The 18,098-nt window shown below is 43.5% G+C and overlaps 3 protein-coding genes across 6 annotated transcripts in view; 2 read left to right on the top strand and 1 right to left on the bottom strand.

Moving 5' to 3' along the window:
* Positions 1-2,033, top strand: part of LOC139391772 (zinc finger and BTB domain-containing protein 12-like) — a 4,901-nt gene extending 2,868 nt beyond the window's left edge. The window contains exon 5 of the mRNA XM_071139312.1: positions 333-2,033. Within this exon, the coding sequence (XP_070995413.1) occupies positions 333-1,409 (1,077 nt within the window). The 3' untranslated portion in view covers positions 1,410-2,033. The remainder of the gene's footprint in view (positions 1-332) is intronic.
* Positions 2,034-2,079: 46 nt separating this feature from the next.
* Positions 2,080-5,623, bottom strand: LOC139391773 (negative elongation factor E-like). 4 transcript variants are annotated; one of them, XM_071139313.1, is made up of 11 exons: positions 5,370-5,623; positions 4,699-4,784; positions 4,369-4,441; positions 4,116-4,261; positions 3,827-3,904; positions 3,594-3,631; positions 3,207-3,490; positions 2,921-3,065; positions 2,710-2,764; positions 2,529-2,631; positions 2,080-2,443 (listed from the first exon to the last, which is right to left on the bottom strand). In XM_071139313.1, the coding sequence occupies exons 1-11, from the start codon at positions 5,404-5,406 to the stop codon at positions 2,370-2,372; spliced, it is 1,119 nt and encodes a 372-aa protein (XP_070995414.1). In that variant the 5' UTR covers positions 5,407-5,623; the 3' UTR covers positions 2,080-2,369. The 4 variants fall into 4 exon arrangements, with proteins under 4 accessions (XP_070995414.1, XP_070995415.1, XP_070995416.1 ...); XM_071139314.1 differs by having other exon boundaries at positions 3,231-3,490; positions 5,370-5,562; XM_071139315.1 differs by lacking the exon at positions 5,370-5,623 and adding an exon at positions 5,124-5,199.
* LOC139391771 (superkiller complex protein 2-like) overlaps positions 5,189-18,098 on the top strand; it is a 33,685-nt gene continuing 20,775 nt past the window's right edge. Inside the window, exons 1-15 of the mRNA XM_071139311.1 lie at positions 5,189-5,432; positions 5,819-5,940; positions 6,275-6,396; positions 6,574-6,691; positions 6,906-7,023; positions 8,595-8,669; positions 8,969-9,022; positions 9,137-9,300; positions 9,440-9,601; positions 9,788-9,933; positions 10,142-10,288; positions 10,679-10,763; positions 10,887-10,993; positions 13,902-14,048; positions 14,459-14,555. Of these exons, the coding sequence (XP_070995412.1) occupies positions 5,420-5,432; positions 5,819-5,940; positions 6,275-6,396; positions 6,574-6,691; positions 6,906-7,023; positions 8,595-8,669; positions 8,969-9,022; positions 9,137-9,300; positions 9,440-9,601; positions 9,788-9,933; positions 10,142-10,288; positions 10,679-10,763; positions 10,887-10,993; positions 13,902-14,048; positions 14,459-14,555 (1,677 nt within the window). The 5' untranslated portion in view covers positions 5,189-5,419. The remainder of the gene's footprint in view (positions 5,433-5,818; positions 5,941-6,274; positions 6,397-6,573; positions 6,692-6,905; positions 7,024-8,594; positions 8,670-8,968; positions 9,023-9,136; positions 9,301-9,439; positions 9,602-9,787; positions 9,934-10,141; positions 10,289-10,678; positions 10,764-10,886; positions 10,994-13,901; positions 14,049-14,458; positions 14,556-18,098) is intronic.

Below are 18,098 nucleotides of genomic sequence, written 5' to 3' on the forward strand. Positions count from 1 at the left end.
TATGTGTATTTGGTATTTAAAATACGCTGCCCAAAAAAATATACATGGTTTAGTATTTTAATGGTTATTTGTAAAAACCAAATAGTCTACCAAATTGTATTTGAGAGTATTTTCAAATACTATTTTGAAATCCCTGGGTTAAATGCATGGGAGTGTATTTGAGTTGGTGTATTTTAGTATTTCCAAATGCATTAAAATATTTGACTACTTGTCCTTTCAAATACAAATAAATACTTAGAATGTATGTGAAAGTAATTGAGATATTTTAAATAGTATTTGAACCTAGAACATTGATTACTAGCACACTCAAATCGGTCTCAATTTTGTTCCAGGTGAGGGTAACAGAGGAGGATGAGTGCAAAGACGATTATGACATGATCCGGATGTGCATGGAGGGTGAGCAGGAGCTGGAAGAGAGGCGAGAGGTAGAGGAGGGTGGTGGAGAAGCCACAGAGGGCCATCAGGGGGGCCAGTATCCAGATACGGACAGTGTCATAGTGGGAGGGGACGACGTGACCCCAGCCGAAATGGCTATCCGCATCAGCAGCTTCGATAGGGAAGGGCTCCGCGCCTGGAGGCGGCGACTCACCGACTCACCGAAAGTGGGCCGGGGGAGGGGCTTCAAGAGGAAGCGTGGCTCGTACCATGAGAGGGAGAGGAGACCTCTAGGTATGCAGTACCAGGAGGCGTGGCGTATGCCCACTGGGGCAGAGATGATGCAGAGCTTCGGCCTGGACTTCAGCCAGGAAGCCACGAGGTCAGCGTTCCCCTCGGGGAGCGATCTCCCACGGCTAGACTACGGGATGGGGGACTCTCAGGGAGAGGAGCTGGTTCCTCGGGATGGGAATGGGCCGGTCCACTACAGCCTGGACGACCCCAGTGGTGATGGAGGGGAGGGTAATATGGAAATGTCGGCTGCGCCAACAGGTGGTGATGAGGCGGGGGATGAGTCTGTCGCAGTGGTAGGCTCCACCTCCAGCACAGCGGGGCCGGTGGCTTGCGAGCAATGCGGCTTGACCTTCCCCTCTGCCCACTACCTGGCCGTCCACTCGCGCGCCACCCACTTGCTGTACGTGTGCCCCTGCTGCGGCAAGCACTTCAACCACTCCAGCAACCTCAACCGCCACATGACCGTGCACCGCGGTGCCAAAGTCCACCGCTGCCAGCTCTGTGACAAGACATTCACGCAGAAGTCCACGCTGTGCGATCACATGAACCTGCACAGCGGCGAGCGGCCCCACTGCTGCGCCTACTGCCACTCACGCTTCGCCCACAAGCCGGCACTGCGGCGCCATCTCAAAGAGCAGCACGGGAAGACGACCGCTCAGAACAGCCTGGAGGCACAGGCCGAGATGGAGAGAGTGGCAGGGGAAGGAGAGGGAGACACTCAGGACAGATTTGACTTTTGACAAGGACACTGTCCAAAGTGTACTCTCATTGACTAAGCATTACAGGTTGCGGTTGGAGGTAAAGAGGGGTTATTCAAGCAGACGTGCCTTTTGCCCTAATGGCCAAAGAGTGGTTTTGAGTGTGCCTTCAGACTTGAGGGTTGGAAAAGGGGGAAACTATGTCCTACACGGCTGTGGTTCTGAAGGACTGAAGTTGTGTAAACCTCAGTTTTCGATCTGTCTCATTTGTAACTCACTGGCTGACCAATAAATTATTTTAATTTGTGTATGAGAGGGTGAGCTTCTTAAACACTGGATGTTGGTACATACAGCCTGATTTGTAGTGTGTAATTACAGCTACACACTTATTTGTAACAACGTGTACTTACTATTAAGACACTTCATTTAAAGAGGGATCCAAAATACAGTAGGCTCAGTCATTCCATAGTCATGTTCATCACAGAGGACAAAAGTAATTTGCAATGCATGCTTACTCATGACTTGTACTGTTGTGCATGAAAAGACATGTGACTTGGTGTGCTCAGCAGACATGCTAATGTAAGTTCATCTCTGCACTGTATGTGAGGCCTACAACTATGAGACTGATAACAAGTCTACACTGTATTACATTGATACAGTGCCAAATCTAATTGGCCCCTTTGATTCAAAGCAAGACAACCAGATGAACAAATGTATTGAAGTGATTTATTGAGCTCCCCAAAACAATGAATCCCCTGGTTACAAGAGCAAGACCAGGCCACCATGCCAACCACAATATCTTTTCACGTGGTCATTGCCATGTATAGAAAGAACTGTAGCACCTACTCAACAACTGACACGTGGTTCCGTATCGGGCTAACAGGCAATCAACGACAAACTCAAAATGCAATATAGAAAAAAAGCATACAAACAAAGCTGACACAACGCTAAATCATTGATGACTACTCCTTACAGATCTCCAATGCAGCACGCCCATCCAGCTCATAGGAAATCCTCACTGTACACAACCTGGTTCCTCTTGTCTCGGTAGGAGCCTTTGGCGCTGTTCTGCACAGCTGGGAGAGAGAGAATACATGAATCCAGAGTTGACACTGTCACACTGCTTGTTATTCTGATCTGTGTTTGACTCAAGATATTTACCCAGAGTGGCCCAGACAGATTTGCCGGTGGCTGCCTCCAGCATCGGCTGCTTCCTAGCGATGCTGACTTTTATGGGGACATCTCCCACTGTGCTTCCATTCAACTGGGAGAAGAGTGTATAGATTATAGGTTTTACACTATAATGAATTAAGTTGGGAGAGGGAGCTAGAGCTATACTTACCTCTGCTACAGCCTGGTCTGCTGACTCCATCTTTTCAAAGGTGATGAATGCACAGCTAGAAAGAGAAAAACAGGGTTGTGTTCATTAGCCATCAAACAACAAAACAGTAAGGGACTTACTGGACTAGTTTTCAATTGCAAAACATTTCAAAACACAATCGCACACTGCCACATGGACGTAAAATCTCAACATTGTAGTTATGTAGCCCTACTTGCGTTGGGAGTCCATGGACAGGTCAATGATGGTGCCATGTTGGGAGAAGGCTAAGCGCAGGCTGTCCTCCACAAGGCCAGTTCCATACACATACACCGTGTTCCCCTTCCTCACCCCCCTCCGCTCCGGGTATGAGTCTGATCCTGAGAGGGAGAGAGAAAATAAGGGGGAAGAAAAAAGTAACATTATTTGCTCTTTGAACTTGTATTTTGATTGGAACATCATTTTAAGAATGCCAGTGATTAAAGACATGAAAGACAGAAGTTCAGTAAAAGAATATTCACGTCTGAATGGTCCGTCTCGCTCACGTGACTCTCTCTCTCCTCCCCTTTCCCGGTCACGCTCTCCATCCCGGCTCCTGTCTCTGTCGCTCCTCTCGCGGTCTCGCAGCTCTCTGTCCCTGCCCCGGTCGCCGCTGCCCCGGTCTCTCTCCCTCTCTCTGTCACGCTCTCTCTCTCTGTCCATCTCTCGGTCTCCTCTGTCTCTCTCTCGCTCTAGGTCTTTGCTGGTGGACAGGCCGCCTCCCTCCTCCTCATCACGAGCTGCTCGGTCGCCTGGAGTGATGAAGCTGTTGGAGAGCCACAGAGGAAATTATTTTAAACCGCCTTATACAGAGAACCAGTGTAGAAAACATGACCTACTCTATTATTCATCAGAGCTTTTAGGCTTACCTCTCGTACAGAGATTTTCTGTGGGCTCTTTTGCCAGCCTGAAGTAGAAATGTCAAATGTAAAGTAGCAGCATCAGTTCTCAATAACATGTTTTTTCAAAGTCACTGGTTCTGTGGCCACAATACAGGCAGACAGCATTGGTAAAATACTGTACAAGCATGCCATTTTGTAGGTAAAGTACATCAATTCATTGGATGATTTTAAAATGGGATGTCATGTCATTCTCACTTTACCTCAGAAAGCTCATCATCTGTGGACATGCTCCTTTGGAATGGTTGGAAAGCCACAGGGCCTGGGACTTTCTCTGGATCCTGGTAAACGGAAAGAAAATATAACAAATCATTACTAGACCATCAGTTTATAAGTTTGACTTCCATCAGACTAGTGTATGTGTCATATTTAAGAGGCATTTGCGCCTGTCAGCTTTATACATATTATTAATGTATATTCATTATATAAATAATTTATTCTATGATCAATTGCTACATTACACATCCTTACATATTGCATGTTGTATCTTACCTTGAGCTTGATCTCTAGCGTTCTAGAGCGCTTAAAGCCAGAGTTCTTGTTCTCTGACTTGATGGCACTGATGGCCCCAGACTTGATCAGCATCTTCGCCTGCTCTGTAGCTGTCGCTGTATCTAGCACAGGCTGGTCTGACAAAGCTAGAGGACAGAGAAAGGAGATGCAACTTAACCAACTTAGACCAAATATCTGCTTAGTAATACAGTTTTAAAGAGTTAACTTCTTAAAGTGAAGACAAAGCCCATACTGCGCTTCAATCCACTCTGATTGGTCTGGCTGGTTGAACTCTGCTGCTTCTTCAAAGCCAGCAGGGCCTTTTTCTATAGGTGTGAGGAGAGAGCGAGAATAAGAGGTGAACAATCAGAGTTTGGTAACATAATAATGATGATATCTAACTTTCAACATTATGCGTGTGATGATGGCTGACAGGTGAATATTGATTTAATAAAGGCCTACCCCTAACCACATCTGCAAACGTGGGTGCAGTGGCACATCTCATAGTCAGCAGCAGGATACAGTTACATGGATAGAGTTCTCTCTAGTCAAGTGGAGTGAGGAGATTCTTTGAGTTTCTCACCTTTTTCTTGAGTTTGGCATATTTCTTCTGCAGAGACTCCTCTTCCTCTGTCAAGGAGCTTGGGAACACCACCATGTTGTACCCAGCTGGAAAGCATTGTGAAAAGGGACCAGAATAGTGGACACATTTGCACGTCAATACACGAGTGTGGTTGAATTCAACTCTATAGCATGAACTCAAAAACGACCATATACACTTTGTTCACGACCACAGCGGTTTCTCTTTCTACATTCTGCATGCATCTGACAACATTTTAAGCGTTACGTTAGATTGTTAGCTAAGGCTAGTTAGCTACTTCTACATTATGTATTACACAGGGCAGTGGACAGTATTCCATTGCTTATCAACAATACGGCAATGTAGCGTTCAGACTACAGCAATTCATAAAGATACTACTGTATTTAGAAATGTAATTACGTTGTTACCTCTATAACCTTACTGTAGCTACTTTTAATCACTCGCTCCTTCATGAACACAAAAACAAAGGCGCATGAATATGACGTATAATGTTGGTAGGGTGCATGAATAAAACAAAAATACTATTCAACCTGCTAAATTGCAGGAATAAGTTAATTATAAGAAATGCATGGCATACACTTGACAACAGTTAGTAAAATAATGCATTAATATTGAGATATTTATCGTATTACATTTGGCAATATTATACCTACTTCCCGCATACCAAACTTGGCCATTTCCGACTTTCATCTGCGGTGGAGAAATGGAAAGAATAGGTAAAGGACAATTAAACGATAGATAATATTTACATTTTCAGTTAATGAATTAGGCATACGTTTAAGACCATTGCTGTAAGCTTTGTTTTAAAGTAACTTGCTAGCAGTACAGTTTACTGGCGAATATGACAGTTTGGGTTAGCCTAGCTAACGTTAACCACAGTAGCCAGCCCAGCTGTCATTCATGTAGCAGAAATGTAGTCCCTCCCAACATGTGCAACGTGTTATATATAGGCAGAATCTTATCAGCTAAAGCAGTACATGATGACATTGCAATATGTGTATGTGCATTAGTATATACAATGGACTCTATTGTATGATAGAGGACAGTCCACAGAAACTAGGCTATTCATCTCAATCCCATTTCTCTCTCTCTCTCTCTATAGATCTGCCCGCTGTGGGCCCCACAGACCTCCCTATATCCCTGCTGGAGATGGGTTGCTCTGGCAGGTTTGAGCTCATCACACATCCACATCCCAATGACCAGCCCCTGCCTCCACAAAGTTCGGTCAGTATGAGAGTCAGTGTGTGGTTGGATTCATATCTGAAAACGACCATTTCTACAGATATGAAAAGGACTGCCAAGCAAAATATTCCATCTAACTCTCTATTTGTCTAAGTTACATTTTTACAGTAGGTCTCACCTACCTACCTACCTACCTACCTACCTACCTACCTTCCTACCTACCTACCTACCCGTATCCTTCAGATCCGCCATCAAGTTTAGAGGAAAGGGAGAAAACGTCAGTTTGAATTGCAGCCTGTGTTTGACATAAATCTACTATCCAATCTCTCCAGCCCATTATATGCCTTATGTATTTCTATAACTATTTTATCTACAGCTCCCTCATGGACTCCCTCCCACTAGTGTGAGCCTGGAGACAGAGGTAGAGAAGCGCTTTCTACGCGACCCTGCCTGGCTTCCCATTCACGATACCGACGCTGCCTTCCATAGGTTTCTGAAGTGAGTATGCTTACATTTCTTATTAGGGTTTTTACATCTTTACTTTTTATTGCTTTGATGCAATGTAAATCTTTCTTTGGAAGCGGTGTTTATAAGGGGAATTCAGTGGTCCAGATGAGGCCGTGGTACCAAATGGTCACAGAATTAACTTGCGGTAACAGACTTGTTTTTCTCTAGGCTGGCTGAGAGAGATGTTCATATAGACTCTCTTCTCCATTGTGCTCTGTCTCCTCTGCACTCTGGCATCTCAGTAGTCAGAGATCCAACAACAGGAATGTTGTTGGACTTCACTGAGGTACATACTAGTGTCAGATCTTACCTAGCTATGCTGTCTTAGTCTCTGTGTCCTAATCATACAGCTATGATCATGATGTGACTCAATGGGAACATTCAAAATTGTAGCACTTCCCTGAGTGGGGATCTACTAATCTTATTGAAAGGTCTACTTTGATTTTCATACACATTTTGCATCCCAGTGTCATTAAATCTCCCTCTCACTCTCTATCCAGGTGTTACTGGGGGACACAGGCATCTCTGCTAAGAATTCTATGTCCCTGCAACGTCCACCAAACCCTAATCCCTCTGAGAGCCTACGAGGAAGCAACACCAACTACCCGTTTTTGCCCGGTGGGTCTGACTCATTACCTAAGTATATTATCAGAGCTATACACTATATATACAAAAGTATGTGGACACCCCATCAAATTGTCTATTTCAGCAACATTCATGCTGACTGGTGTATAAAATTTAGCACACAGCCATGCAATCTTCATAGACAAACTTTGGCAGTAGACTGGCATTACTGAAGAGCTCAGTGACTTTCAACGTGGCACCGTCACAGGATGACACCTTTCCAACAAGTCACTTTATCAAATTTCTGCCCTGCTAGATCTTCCCCGGTCAACTATAAGTGCTGTTATTGTGAAGTAGAAACGTCTAGGAGCAACAACAGCTCCGCTGCGAAGTGGTAGGCCACACAAACTCACAGAACGAGACCGCTGAAGCGCGTAGCGTGTAACAATCGTCTATCCTCGGTTGCAACACTCACTACTGAGTTCCAAACTGCCTCTGGAAGCAACGTCAGCACAATAACTGTTCGTGGTGGGTTGCATGAAATGGGTTTCCATGGCCGAGCTGCCGCACACAAGCCTAAGATCACCATGCGCAATGCCAAGCATTGACTGGAGTGGTGTAAAGCTCGCCGGCATTGGACTCTGGAGCAGTGGAAACTCGTTCTCTGGATTGATGAATCACCATCTGACAGTCTGACGGACTAATATGGGTTATAGCGGACGCCAGGAGAACGCTACCTGCTCGAATATAGTGCCAACTGTAAAGTTTGGTGGAGTAGGAATAATGGTTTCGGGCTGTTTTTCATGGTTTGTACTAGGCCCCTTAGTTCCAGTGAAGGGAAATCTTAACGCTACAGCATGCAATGACATTCTAGACGATTCTGTGCTTCCAACTTTGTGGCAGCAGTTTGGGGAAGGTTCTCTCTTGTTGCTCCTAGACGTTTCTACTTCACAATAACAGCACTTATAGTTGACCGGGGAAGATCTAGCAGGGCAGAAATTTGATAAGGTGACTTGTTGGAAAGGTGTCATCCTGTGACGGTGCCACGTTGAAATGCCCTGTGCACAAAGCAAGGTCCATACAGAAATGGTTTGTTGAGATCGGAGGGGCGGCAGGGTGGCCTAGTGGTTAGAGCGTTGGACTAGTAACTGGAAGGTTGCATGTTCAAATCCCCGAGCTGACAAGGTACAAATCTGTCGTTCTGCCCCTGAACAGGCAGTTAAACCATAATTGAAAATAAGAATTTGTTCTTAACTGACTTGCCTAGTTAAATAAAGGTAAAATAAAAAAATGAATTGGTGTGGAAGAACTTGACTGGCTTGCACAGAGCCCTGACCTCAATCCCATCGAACATCTTTGGGATGAATTGGAACGCTGACTGTGAGCCAGGCCTAAGCGCCCAACATCAGTGCCCGACCTCACTAATTCTCTTGTGGATGAATGTTCCAACATCTAGTGGAAAGCCTTCCCAGAATCATTGAATAAGATGTTTGACGTGCAGGTGTCCACATACTTTTTTGTGTATATGGCTGTATATGGCTGTATAATACATGTTTGTTGAAAATTATGTCTTCCCTTAAGTCAAATATAGAATATAAATATGATCTCTTTATGTTGTCACATAGGTGGTATGGAGGAGCTGACACTGGAACAAATCAAGAAGAAATCCGAGCTGGAGGAGGACATAGACTTTGAGAAAGGTGATTTTACATTTCTTTATGGGGTTGAAATGGTGAAGGGGCAATTGTCACACCAAAGACTGCCTGTGCACAGTGAGGGGGGGGGAGGGGGGGGGGTGATTGCTTTAGAATGAAAATGCAGACAGACGTAATCTTTGAAAGTAAAAAAAACTGTCTGTGTGCTGTTCCCTAGGAACCAAATGGTTCTCTTCAAAAATCAGAATACAGATTTTAGATCTTTTATTGAGCATATGTGTTTCTTGCTTGGTTTATTTCATGTGTATGTAAGTAATATACAGTATGTATTTCCCTTTACCTAGAGTTACTCACAGTGCCCCCTGGACTGAAAGTTGGGATGGACTTCAGTGACAAAGGTTTGAATGGCTATTTGTTCCTAAAGGTAATCCTCTTGGCTTGAACTTGGCTTTAATAAATATATAATATGTTTTCTTTCTTTAAAAAAAATTCTCAAAAAATTCTCTATGAAGATGCCAAAACCACAAAGGGAGAAATCAATCTCCTGTCCCTCCTGTCCACCTTCGATGACATCATAGACTCCCAGCCTGAGGCAGAGGAGAAGGAGAAGGGCCACGGAAGTGGAAATGCACCCAAACTGCCCAGAACCAACAGCCTGGAAGACCTGGGGATCAAGGTATTGAATAAATAGTTTTTGTTGTTGTTGTTTATTGACAAATACAATCTACATCTCAAATGTAGTTTCCCCTCTAACTTAGCTTCTGGGGTTTATCATGTTCATATACTGAAAGGTGGTTGTTTATTTCCATCTGTAGGACTCTCCCTCTACACCTGGGACCACCTCTACAGAGAAGAAAGATGGAGGAACGACCAAACCAGCAGGGGACCAGGAGGAGAAGGAGAGATGGGCAATCCCAATAAACATCACCTCCCCCTGCGGTGACTTCTACAAACGTATCCCTAACCCTGCCTTCAAGGTACTGTGCTGTAATGGCAAAATATGATGTTGGTTTGACAAATGAAGTTGAATATGTCGATGATGAATGTGTTGATTAGTCCCGTGTAGTTTTGTTTTATATTTTTATGACATTATTAGTCTAATCTCTTATTGGCACAGAACCTTGTTCATTCCACAATACTAATGTGAACCCCACCTCTCCCAGTATCCCTTTGAGTTGGACGTGTTCCAGAAGCAGGCAGTATTGAGGCTGGAGGCCCATGAGTCTGTGTTCGTGGCAGCTCACACATCAGCAGGCAAAACCGTGGTGGCAGAATACGCCATAGCACTCTCACAGAAGCACATGACCAGGTGTGTGTATTTACACATTTGTCATGTTCTATAAAATCTTTAATCCAACAGGGTACAAATATGGGATTTATTAGTCATTCCTGACGTTTTGACCTGAGTCATTGAAATGGACGAAAAGGAAATTGAGTGGTTCCTGGTTTTCCATGTTGGGCCATCTAATCGCCTCTGGTGCAATCTAACCTCTCCATCTATTTGCACCTCATGATAGGACCATCTACACCTCCCCCATCAAGGCGCTGTCCAATCAGAAGTTCCGGGACTTCAAGACCACCTTTGGGGACGTGGGGCTGCTGACCGGGGACGTCCAGCTGAGTCCTGAAGCCTCCTGTCTCATCATGACCACTGAGATATTGAGGTGACGTAACATATACAGTACATCATATACATCACTTAGAAAACATGTCACATTATTATATAACTGTACACATTATATCACACTGTCACATTATACCTCCACACCTCTAGGACCAAGCTCCGCTCTATGGGGGATTGCAACATATACAGTACATCATATACACCAAACATTACACATTATAATATAAAATGACACATTATATCACACATTAACCCCATGGAAAACTGTTTTTATACTGTCTAATTGAACGCATACCATGGTTATATTTTTACATACCCCTATCCATATAGACCTATACATCAACTTACTAACCATGTAACACTGAGGGATGCTTTTCCATGTACTGTTTGACTGACACTTTCTCCCTCCCTCCCTCTCTCTCTCTTGTAGGTCCATGCTCTATAACGGTTCGGAGGTCATCAGAGATTTAGAGTGGGTGATCTTTGACGAGGTTCACTACATCAATGATGCTGAGGTAACGGCGAAGCCTCACTCTCAAAACCTTCCTCTCTCACTGTTTTAGTCAATCACGCGTGTCACTAAATCTCATTCTCTTCCGTTTTCTTTCCCTCCCTTTCTGTCTTTCTCTCCCTATTAGAGAGGAGTGGTGTGGGAGGAGGTTCTGATCATGTTACCCGACCACGTCAGCATTATTCTTCTGAGTGCCACTGTCCCCAACGCTGTGGAGTTCAGTGAGTGGATCGGGTACGTTGTCAACTATTGTCCACTGTTCTCCTGATCACCCCACCTTAACACCTGTCATCACCAAACCCAAAGCATGTACACTATATATACAAAAGTCTGTGGACACCCCTTCAAATTACTGGATTTGGCTATTTCAGCCACAACTGTTGCTGACAGGTGTATAAAATCGAGCACACAGCAATGCAATCTCCATAGACAAACATTTGCAGTAGAAGAGCTCAGTGGCTTTCAACGTGACACCTTTCCAACAAGTCAGTTTGTCAAATTTCTGCCCTGCTAGAGATGCCCTAGTCAACTGAAGTGCTGTTATTGTGAAGTGGAAACGACTAAGAGCAACAACGGCTCAGCCCCGAAGTGGTAGGCCATACAAATCGAAATCAAATCCAATTTTATTGGTCAAATACACATGTTTAGCAGATGTTATTGCGGGTGTAGTGAAATGCTTGTATTTCTAGCTCCAAGAGTGCTCTAATATCTAACAAGTAATATCTAACAATTTCACAACAATACAAACAAATCTAAAGTAAAGGAATGGAATTGAGAATATATCAATATTTGGATGAGCAATGTCAGAGCGGCATAGACTAAAATACTGTAGAATAGAATATAATACAGTATACACTACCGTTCAAAAGTTTGGGGTCACTTAGAAATGTCCTTGTTTTGAAAGAAAAGCAAATTTTCTGTCCATTTAAAATAACATAAAATTGATCAGAAATACAATGTAGACATTGTTAATTTTGTGAATGACTATTGTAGCTGGAAATGGCTGATTTTTAATGGAATATCTACATAGTCGTACAGAGGTCCATTATCAGCAACCATCACTGTTATTTTAATGGACAAAAAATAAGCTTTCTTTCAAAAACAAGGACATTTCTAAGTGACCCCAAACTTTTGAATGGTAGGGTATACATAGAGATGAGTAATGCAAAATATGTAAACATTATTAAAGTGACTAGTGTTCCATTATTAAAGGGGCCAGTGATTTCAAGTCTATGTATATAGGGCAGCAGTCTCTAATGTACTAGTTATGGCTATTTAACAGTCTGATGGCCTTGAGATAGAAGCTGGTTTTTAGTCTTGGTCCCAGCTTTGATGCACCTGTACTGACCTCGCCTTCTGGATGGTAGTGGGGTGAACATGCAGTGGCTTGGGTGGTTATTGTCCTTGATGATCTTTTTTTTGCCTTTGTGACATCAGGTGCTATAGGTGTCCTGGAGGGCAGGTAGTTTGCTCCCGGTGGTGGGTTGGGCAGACCGCACCACCCTGTGAGGAGCCCTGTGATTGCGGGCGGTGCAGTTGCCGTACCAGGCGTTGATACAGCCCGACAGGATACTCTCAATTGTGCATCTGTAGAAGTCTGAGGGTTTTAGGTGCCAAGCCAAATTTCTTCAGCCTTCTGTTGCGCCTTCATCACCACAATGTCTGTGTGGGTGGACCATTTGTCAGTGATATGTATGCTGAGGAGCTTGCTTTCCACCTTCTCCACTGTGGCCCCGTCAATGTGGATAGGGGGGTTCTCCCTCTGCTGTTTCCTGAAGTCCAGGATCAGCTCCTTTGTTTTGTTGACGTTGAGTGAGAGGTTATTTTCCTGGCACCACACTCCCAGAGCCTACAGGGAGGAGGTGAGGGCTATCTCGTCATTGTTGGTGAACAGACCTACTACTGTTGTGTCGTCTGCAATCTTGATGATTGAGTTGGAGGCGTGCGTGGCCACGCAGTCAAAGGTGAACAGGGAGTACAGGAGGGGGCTGAGCATGCACCGTTGTTGGGCCCCTGTGTTGAGCTCACAGAACAGGACCGCCGTGAGCTGAAGTGCATAGCGCGTAAAAATCGTCTGTCCTCGGTTGCAACACTCACTACCGAGTTCCAAACTGCCTCTGGAAGCAACGTCAGCACAATAACTGTTCGTCGGGAGCTTCATGAAATGGGTTTCCATGGCTGAGAAGCCACACACAAGCCTAAGATCATCATGCGCAATTCCAAGCGTCGGCTGGAGTGGTGTAAAGCTCACCACCATTGGACTCTGAAGCAGTGGAAATGCGTTCTCTGGATTGATGAATCATGCTTCACATTCTGGCAGTCCAACACATGAATCTGTGTTTGGCGGATGCCGGGAGAACGCTACCTGCCCCAATGCGTAGTGCCAACTGTAAAGTTTGGTGAGGAGGAATAATGGTCTGGGACTGTTTTTCATGGTTCAGGCTAAGCCCCTTAGTTCCAGTGAATGGAAATCTTAACGCTACAGAATACAATGACATTCTTGACAGTTCTGTGCTTCCAACTTTGTGGCAACAGTTTGGAGAAGGCCCTTCCCTGTTTCAGCATGACAATGCCCCCGTGCACAAAGCGAGGTCCATACAGAATTGTTTTGTTGAGATCGGAGTGGAAGAAGTTGAGAAGAAGTTGACTAGCACAGAGCCCTGACCTGAACCTCGTCGAACACCTTTGGGATGAATTGGAACGCCGAGCCAGGCCAACATCTAGTGGAAAGCCTTTCCAGAAGAGTGGAGAATGTTATAGCAGCAAAGGGGGGGCCAATTCCATATTAATGCCCATGATTTTGGAATGAGATGTTCGATGAACAGGTGTCCACTTTTGGTCATGTAGTGTATGTTGGGAAAGACACCGTTAAACCATGCATGTTTTCGTGAGTACATGACCTACTGAGTCTAAAACTAGGGCCCAGAGTTTTTCCTATCTCTAGGACCCAGAGTATTTGTTGGTCAAGTCATGTGGTTAGAAAAAACTCCTGACCCTAGTTAAAGTACAGTGATAGCCGTTGCTATGGTCACAGCATGTATAGTGTGTGTTGTGGTTGGCCTGTAGTCTATGAATGGAATAATGTCTTTGAGTTGTGTACAGATGATTTAGTTTCTCCACTCCCTTCCTATCTCCTCTCCAGGCGCATTAAAAAGAAGCACATCTATGTGATCAGCACAGCAAAGAGACCTGTGCCTCTGGAGCATTACCTGTACACAGGCAACAGCACCAAGACCCAGAAGGAGATGTTCCTACTGCTGGACCCTACGGGCAACTTCCAAACCAAAGGGTAAGTATGCACACACACACACACACACCTGGCCTCATAACAGCTTGGATGGTAATCCGAAAATTATCCATACCAACAATTTATCCAGGACATTTTACTGATATCGATAATAAAGATTAGTAACCTTTACTAGAGGAATGTGACGTTTGAAATGAAATGTCTGCTACTATTGCTAACAGGATAATTGATAGCCACTGCATTTAAAGTAGTAGTAATAGTAGTTTTAAAGGTAATATAAAAAGGAACTGGTGCACATTAATGTTGTAAACTTATCGTACAATTTATCATTATCGTGATAATCAGTCAATATATAGTGATATGGCTTTTTGTCCGTATCGCCCAGCTCTAGTTGTCATGGAGAGTAAATGTATTGATCACTTTTTAATGTTGGTGGTTTCTTTGTTTTTAAGGTACTACGCTGCTATAGATGCCAAAAAGGAACGCACCAGTAAACACACACAGTCTTTTGGGACGAAAAATCCATCTCAGAACACTACACCTAGTCAGGTACAGAATATCACCCCTAGTCTCTCTGGGCTCTATCTTAACAAACCTAACACAATGGTAAATCTAAGTGTTGGCAGTAGCGCTATAGGTTCGGAGGGAGGGGGGTGTCAGAAATATTGTTGCTATTTTCACAACCGTAATTGTGGGCACAGTTCCTTGCGGCGGTGCGAAACAGCTGGGTTTTGATGAGTAAACAAGTTGTAGGTGTGTCGAGGCTTGCCCCCTCACTGGCCAATCAGAACCTGCTTCATGGCTAAATATGTGGTTGCTTCAAGTTGTATATTTACGGTCTTTCATGTATTGTGTTGTCATCAACTCCAATTCGAAATGTTAGTCCGTTATAGCCTAGTACGTTAAATAGCCTGGCTCATATTTTCACAATATTTTGAGCATGTTTGCAGTCCTATCAAATTCAAATAAAAACGAAATAACAACTTATTTCAAATAGGCTATGTCTATATACAGCTGCAGGCACCATAATTGCTCCCTGTGGGCGTATAATACAGTTTTACGGACTTCCAAACTTTTCACAGGAGCTGGATAAAGATCCAATATAAAGAGAAAGGGGTCCACTCTCCCTAATACTGCTTCCAAGTATAATGTTTTATAAACATATTACAACCATCTTACAGATCGCATTCACACTTCTCTAGAAGTTGCATTGCATGTGGGCTCCTGAGTGGCGCAGCTGTCTAAGGCACTGCATCTCAGTGCTAGAGGCGTCACTACATACCCTGGTTTAATCCCGGGCTGTATCACAACCGGCCGTGATCGGGAGTCCTATAGGGCGGCGCACAATTGGCCCAGTGCTGTCAAGGTTAGGGTTTGGCCGGGGTAGGCCGTCATTGTAAAATAAGAACGGACTTTCCTCGTTTTTTTTATTCTATATATTTTTTTTATTTAACCTTTATTTCTCTAGGCAAATCAAAAGGTAAATTAAAGGTTAAATAAAAAAATGTGGCCACCAGTGTTATTACCTTAAAACCAGGACGGTGAATCATTCTAATAAGTTTGCTTATTTTTCATTTAATTTTATTAAAACCAGTCTGTTTTTTTATATTATAAAATTGTCAGGATAAAAAAGACACAACGCATTGCTGTTGAACCAGCCTGCTTTTATAGTAGGCCATGGGTAAGGGCTTGGGTTCTGAACTTATGAAACGGAAAACAAGCAATTGTTACAGGAAAATAACTTCTAAATACGAGGTTCACCGGTATTCACAGAGGTTCTCGTCTCTCTTTTCATGATGGACATGGACACATGTAGCCTACATCAAGGAGGGGGTTTTTACACACGTCTAAAATAGAGCTGCATGGCTCAAAATAATGTAGGCCTGCCTACAATACATACAGTTCATTCAGAAAGTATTCAGAACACTTGACATTTTCCACATTTTGTTACGTTACAGCCTTATTCTAAAAAAATATATATATATTTTTTCCATTGTCAATTTACACACAATACATATCGCATAATGACTAAGCAGAACATTCCAGGGTTTTTCTTTATTTTTACTGTTTTCTACATTGTAAAATAATAGTGAAGACATTATGCACTGCTCTGCTTTGAGCCTGCTTCTTCCATCTTTGAATTCAAATTCAATTAAAATCTCCTTCATCGCATACTGGCCCTTTCGTTTTAGGCTACCTTTCTTTTAAGTTTTCATAAAATGTGTCCATAAATACTTTGACTTATGTAATGTAGAGATAAGAAGGGAGGGATGTTGAGACATACAGTACCAGTCAAAAGTTTGGACACACCTACTCATTCCAGGTTTATTTTAATTTTACTATGTTCTACATTGGAGAAAAGTAGTGATGTCATCAAAACTATGAAATAACACCTATGGAATCATGTAGTAACCAAAAAAGTGTTAAACAAATTAAAATATATTTTATATTTGAGATTCTTCAAAGTAGCCACCCTTTGCCTTGATGATAGCTTTGCACACTCTTGGCATTCTCTCAACCAGCTTCATGAGGAATGCTTTTCCAACAGTCCTGAAGGACTTCCCACATATGCTGAGCACTTGCTGACTGCTTTTCCTTCACTCTGCTGTCCAACTCATCCCAAACCATCTCAATTGGGTTGAGGTCGGGTGATTGTGGAGGCCAGGTCATCTGATGCAGCACTCCTTCATTCACATATTGGTCAAATAGCCCTTACACAGCCTGGAGGTGTGTTGGGTCATTGTCCTGTTGAAAAACAAATGATAGTCCTGCTAAGCGCAATCCAGATGGGATGGTGTATCACTGCAGAATGCTGTGGTAGCCATGCTGGTTAAGTGTGTCTTGAACAGACTGTGTCACCAGCAAAGCATCCCCACATCTCCTCCATGGTTCACGGAGGGAACCACACATACAGAGATCATCCGTTCACCTACTCTGCCTCTCACAAAGACACGGCGGTTGGAAACAAAAATCTCAAATGTGAACTCATCAGACCAAAGGACAGATTTCCACTGTTCTAATGTCCATTGCTCGTGTTTCTTGGCCCAAGCAAGTCACTTCTCCCTCTTGGTAGCCTTTAGTAGTGGTTTCTTTGCAGCAATTCGACCATGAAGACCTGATTCACTCAGTCCCTCTAAACAGTTGATGTTGAGATGCATCTGTTACTGAAACACTGTGAAGCATTTATTTGGGCTACAATCTGAGGTGCAGGTAACTCTAATGAACTTATCCTCTGCAGCAGAGGTAACTCTGGGTGTGTGTAGATTGATGAAGAAAAAAAACAATTTAATTCATTTTAGAATAAGGCTGTAATGTAACAAAATCTGAATACTTTCTGAATGCACTCTAAATTGAAAGGGAAAGTCAGCTCACAGTTTTGCTCCCCTGAAACTTGATGTTTTAATAAAGCTTTGGTGATTAAGATTCATTTCCAGGCAGCCTCACGAGCCAAACCCTTTATCAACAGTCTTGACTATTTGGCGATTGCAATGGGCAAGACCCCTAAAACAATTGCCTTCATTGAGAGCAGTTGAGGCTATATCAAATAAAATGAAATTGGAAAAAAAAAACATTTTAAAAATGTTTCTAAATACATGGAATACAGGCACCAAAAGCGCATTACTCTTGTTCCATGTGCAAATGGGCAGTGTGCTTCACAGCTGGATAGGCTGCCTCTGCTGTCAAAATTCATGCCATAACCAACCGCGTTACTGCTTAAACCAGCTTTTGGTGGTTCTTAAACATCCCTACCAGCACTGCCTGCAATTAGCACTTTGGCACTCAAATATTTCTGAGCAAAAGCGAGCTGATAAAAGACAGGTAAATTACCAATCCTTGTGCATGTTTGAAAATTAACAGGTCGAAATTGCCAATGAACATACGTTTGACACTAGCACCGCCTTAATGCCAGCCGAACATAGAGACCTCTCTCTCTGTCTCCTTTAACTTCTCTGTCACTCATCCCCATCGTAGGACTTCTGCCAGTCTTTGAACTTCTTCTCTACTTTGCCTTTTCTCCATGAGCCATCTTCTCCCTCTATCATTTCTTTACTCTTTCCCTCTCGCTCCATTTTCTCACCCCTCCATCTCTCT

Source organism: Oncorhynchus clarkii, chromosome 32, assembly GCF_045791955.1.
Source record: "Oncorhynchus clarkii lewisi isolate Uvic-CL-2024 chromosome 32, UVic_Ocla_1.0, whole genome shotgun sequence".
NCBI classification, from domain to species: domain Eukaryota; kingdom Metazoa; phylum Chordata; class Actinopteri; order Salmoniformes; family Salmonidae; genus Oncorhynchus; species Oncorhynchus clarkii.

What these genes read in the sequence shown, in the direction of transcription:
- LOC139391773 (XM_071139313.1), bottom strand. Translation starts at nt 5,406, where the DNA reads ATGAAAGTCGGAAATGGCCAAGTTTGGTATGCGGGAA. An exon ending in CCAAGTTTGGTATGCGGGAA is followed by an intron (nt 4,785 to 5,369) that starts GTAGGTATAATA and finishes AATGCTTTCCAG; the next exon opens with CTGGGTACAACATGGTGGTG. An exon ending in TCCATGGACTCCCAACGCAA is followed by an intron (nt 2,765 to 2,920) that starts GTAGGGCTACAT and finishes TTCTCTTTCTAG; the next exon opens with CTGTGCATTCATCACCTTTG.